The following is a 4,888-nucleotide window of genomic DNA, read 5'->3' as shown; positions in this document are numbered from 1 at the left end:
AAACGTTCATATTTCATTTACTTACTAAGTAATGGGTTATAATTGGGTAAATTTCAGTAACAAAAATCGATCAATCCGAAATGAGAGTGAAATTGAGAAAAAGAAGCGGGTAAATCACAATCCACACAATATTTTTAAATTGGTGAAATCGGCAATAATTTGGTTTTAAAAATCAATGTGTTTGATTCAAACATATTATCATTTTGGAAATAAACTTGTATATTTTTGAAGCAAATGGATGAAATTTGTATCCGTGTAAAAGAGGAGCAAAAATATAAGTGCCTGAGTGGAAGCAAATATATACTCTTTTAATTAATATACTATATTTGGTGGAAGGAAGTGTTGGGCGGTCTTCTGAACGGTGTCGGGGAGTCAGTGTGTGTAGACAAGGCAAACCGGCAGGTGGTAAATGTACTTCGACACAGAAGATTTTTCACTGCGAATTGTGTGCACATAAAACGTTGCTTTCTGTTGCTACCCCTCCGTGTAAGAGAGGCCAATCAAGCTACCGCCAGCCGTTTAACGCGGCCATCTTTGCTGCTACCATCGCTTTCGTCTCGGGCCAAGTGTCTCGTCGGCTCCGTGAACAAACCATCGCTCCGAGTAGTAGAAGGCTGCCAAGCTACGCTAGATTCCATGGTCGACCAAGTCGGTAATCAATCCGTTCAATACGTTCAATAATAAGCCAACGTAAGTGTGAAGACTTAAATACTGGCGGAAAGAGATCACTCCGAGCTGCCACTCCGAGCTGCTCGTCCAGTCTGTTTGACAGTCAGAAACTGATTGAGGTAAGGCAGCATCGTGGCTACTTGGATGATTAGGAAAAGGCTCACGGTAAGTATATGCATGGAGGTTTATCATGCCATATTCAGCACACGTCATAATGTTCACTACCATCCTGGCTAGTACCACACATCCACCTTCCTCTCCAAAAAAAGTATACGTTAGATTTCCAATATAAAATTCTTGCAAAAATATGTTTACGCCTTCATTTATGATTGATTTCAAAATAATAGTTAGTATTAGTTATTTAGCATATTTTCAAAACATTATAGTTACTTTTAAACTTCATTTCATTTGATTGACTTACTTTACTTATGGGTCCTCTGTACACCCCCGGTGCGGTGGTGCAAAAGGCCGACTTCAAAGAGCTTCACCCTGAGTGATGGCAGCTATCGCTTTAACTTGTTGCCAGTTTAGATTTCTATAGGGGCTTGACCGTGCGGCAAGCTGCGTGACTACAAACCAGGACCATGCTGAAGGTGGTTTGATTTGATTCCCGGTCCGGTCTGGGAAATTTTCGGGTTGGACTTTTTCTCGACTTCATTGAGCATAAAAGTATTATCGTGTTTGCCTCAAGATACACGAATGTAAAAATGGTAACTTGGCTAAGAAACCTCGCAGTTAATAAGTGTGGAAGTGCTAAATGAACACTAAGCTGCGAGGCGGAAATGTCCCAGTGATGCCAATGAGAAGAAGATTTCGATCATAGTAAGGTTTCGGACCCGTATTTTAAACTTGGTAACGATTATCCTTTCATTCATAAGTTCCCACACCACATAAGTACCCAGTCAAAGAATGGCAAACTAATTCGATTCAAATATAACTTTATTTAATAATTCTTAACCGCGTTACAAACGTAATGGCGTCTCAACATCAACTCCTCATCTCCCGTCGTGTAGGTACCCGAGCAAAAAGTATTATTTTGTAGTGATCGTCACCAATGCGTGACCAACCGCTACAACATCTCTCCCTTTAAGACATCACGTAGTGTTCGTACCTCGGTGGAAGACGAATTGTCCGTCCTCGCGACGTAACGGTAGTTGTAGATATGGGAATGCGGGATCGTACCTCAGTCTGGGACGATGACTGCTCAGTTGTGCTACTCGAAGATCTTTGCTGGCCTAGTTGAATGCTGACTTGTGGCGAAGTAGCTTGGAATTGTTGCACCACTCCACTTTCCTCGATCTGTCTACCGGGAACACGAGCAATACCAAACTCACCAAGCAGAATATCTAGTGGAAGCTCCCCGCTGTCCGATGACCTCTTCTTGTCAGATTCTGATGCATACCGTGGACGTAGTTGATTAATATGCGATCTCATCAATCCAGTACGCTGTCCCTCCAACCATACATTATAGTCAACTGCGCCAAGTCGTTCAATAATTTTGCCTGATTCCCAGCTCCAGTTATTTCTCTTATAAACTTTAGCGTAGACCAAGTCACCATGATCAAATTTACGCTTTTGAATATTTTTCTCATGTTTTTCGAGTGCATACTGCTGTACCGGACGCAAAAGATCCAACGTAGTTCTCATTGGTCTACCAAACATCTACTCACTCGGAGATTTATGTTCGTTTGTTCCACTCGGTGTTGATCTGTACGTAGCTAGGAAAACTTCCAGTGTTTCTTGCAGTGGCTCTCCCTTGTTTATTTTCTTCATCGCTCGCTTCATTGTGTCCACATAAGGCTCTGCCTGCCCATTAGATTGGGGGTGATACGGGGCAGTGCGTATGTGCGTGATGCCATTTGTCTTGCAAAATGTGTCGAACTCGTCGGATGCAAACTGTGGTCCGTTGTCCGACACAATTGTACTAGGCAACCCAAAACGGGTGAAAGTTGATTTAAGGAACCCTATTGACGCTTTCGAAGTGGTGGTCGTTGACGAGAAAATTTCGGGCCATTTTGAAAATGCGTCGATGATTAGCAGAAAATAAAAACCCTCAATTGGACCCGCATAGTCTACGTGTATGCGTTCCCAAGGGCCAGCTGGTCTTGGCCAAGCCTCAGGTGGTGCGTGTGGAGGAGACTTGGAAACTGCTGCACAGTCCTTGCATTGCTTGACAAAATCTTCTATTTGATGATCGATTCCTGGCCAGTATACCGAACTCCGAGCAAGACACTTCATCCGTACCATGCCTGGGTGCCCATGGTGTAAACGTTGAAGAATTTGCTTCTGCTGAATCGTAGGAATTACGACTCTCTCTCCAAACAAAATACAGCCTTGAATGACGGTAAGGCTATCTCTCCGATTGTAAAACGCTGCCATCTCAGGATTCATTTGTTTGCCGGATTTGATTTCCCAAGACGAATGGAGAAACTGTGCTACTTGCTTGAGAAGTGGATCCCTGTGCGTAGCTTTAGCAATCATCTTTGCAGTGATTGGAATTGAACTAACCGCATTTTCCAAAACCGCTGAAACATCTTCTTCGTGGCGAATTGAAGCAATTACGTAATCCTCTTCGGGTTTAGCAGCGCCGTCGATGAGTCGAGAGAGGATGTCAACGTACCCAAACTTTGTCGTGTTGATATACTCGATTGTAAAATCATAGCATAGCAACGTCAACGCCCACCGCTGTAATCTGTTTGATGTATGCGCAGGGATTCCCTTGTGTGACCCAAAAATTCGGAGCAGTGTTTGGTGGTCCGTTTCCAATACAAACATTCGTCCTAGTATCATTCGGTGGAATTTTGTGACGGCGTATACAAGACCAAGGGCTTCCTTGTCGATTTGACTGTACCCTTGCTCAGTTGGCGTCAAATTGCGGGAAGCGTACTGGATCACTTTTTCAACGCCCCCAGGGAATCGATGTCTGATGCTTGCTCCGATACCTGTACTGGACGCATCGGCTTCGACTACGATTGGCAGTGCCGGATTGTAGTGTGTTAGCATCAAATCCGTTTGCAGAAGCTCCTTGAAGCGCGAGAACGAACGTTGACAATCATCTGACCAAACCCATTTGGCATCTTTCTGCAGTAATTCGTCCAGCGGTCGCCGCAGCTGATGCATTTCACTGATGAATTTGGCGTAATAATTAACTGCGCCCAGAAAAGAACGCAGTTCTGCTATATTCCGCGGCGGAGGCATTTGTACGATCGTTGTTATCTTTTCCGGGTCTGTCCGAATGCCGTTACGGTCCACGATATGTCCTATATACTTCACTTCCGTCATATTAATGCTACACTTGTCCAACTTGAGCCGAAATCCATATTCCTGAATCCTCTGAAGGGTTTGATGAAGGTTTCGATCGTGTTCCTCAGCTGTCTTACCGTCTTACCGCTACAACAACCGGTGATACCACTGCCATCTTAGGTAGGGGAGAAAAGTGCATAATGCATCCTCGGGGCAAAATGGCCTCACTTATAGAATCACTCCTATAATCTGTTGTAGGACCCGTGAAAATGGTAGTAGAACTTGTGAGAACCAGAGCTGGCGACCGTGACAGGACGTTGTATAATCATTCTGCGCGGTAGCACACATCCGCTATACCTGACCTTGTTGACTAGTTATGCGCGATAATGAATACCTTATATGGTCTTGGTTCTATTCAACCGCTATTTCTTTATTAATTTATTTCATCACAGTGTCCCAAACACATAATTTGATACACTACACAATACCTCAACAACGTAAAACAATAATCACAAATTGTCGACATTGATTCCAAGAGATGATTCAACTTATCAACATGTGCGCGCTCCTATTAACTCGCTTTTGTGCAGTCCTATCAACTCTGGTGCATGGTCCTATAAGACTACTTTTTCGCAGTCCTACCGATCCACCATATGTGGGATCCTAATGACCCGCTATCTGCGCGATCCTAATGAACCGATACACGCGCGGTCCTCCCGACTCGATATCTGCGCGGTCATAATGACCCGCAATTTGTGCGGTCTTTCCGACCCACCATCTGTGCGGTATTTCCGACCCGATATCTGCACGGCCCAACTGACCCGCTATCTGCGCGATCATTCCGACCCGCTTTCTGCGCGGTCCTTCCGACCCGCTTCCTGCGCGGTCTCTCCGACCCGCTTCCTGCGCGGCCTCTCCGACCCGCTTTCTGTCCTCCCGACCTGCAACTTGCGTAGTCCAATTAGCCCGCGACTTG

The 4,888-nt window shown here is 44.8% G+C and overlaps 1 protein-coding gene across 1 annotated transcript; it reads right to left on the bottom strand.

Annotated features, from left to right (window-relative positions):
- Positions 1–1,755: 1,755 nt before the first annotated feature.
- Positions 1,756–3,951, bottom strand: LOC134210461 (uncharacterized protein K02A2.6-like). The gene is made up of 2 exons (XM_062686510.1): positions 2,340–3,951; positions 1,756–2,060 (listed from the first exon to the last, which is right to left on the bottom strand). Exons 1-2 carry the CDS (start codon positions 3,949–3,951, stop codon positions 1,756–1,758), a joined length of 1,917 nt encoding a protein of 638 aa, XP_062542494.1.
- Between the last annotated feature and the right edge of the window lie 937 nt (positions 3,952–4,888).

The sequence above is a fragment of the Armigeres subalbatus genome, chromosome 2 (assembly GCF_024139115.2).
Source record: "Armigeres subalbatus isolate Guangzhou_Male chromosome 2, GZ_Asu_2, whole genome shotgun sequence".
Lineage (NCBI taxonomy): Eukaryota > Metazoa > Arthropoda > Insecta > Diptera > Culicidae > Armigeres > Armigeres subalbatus.
The sequence above is the reverse complement of the archived record's forward strand: the minus strand, read 5'-3'. Positions and strand labels throughout refer to the sequence as shown.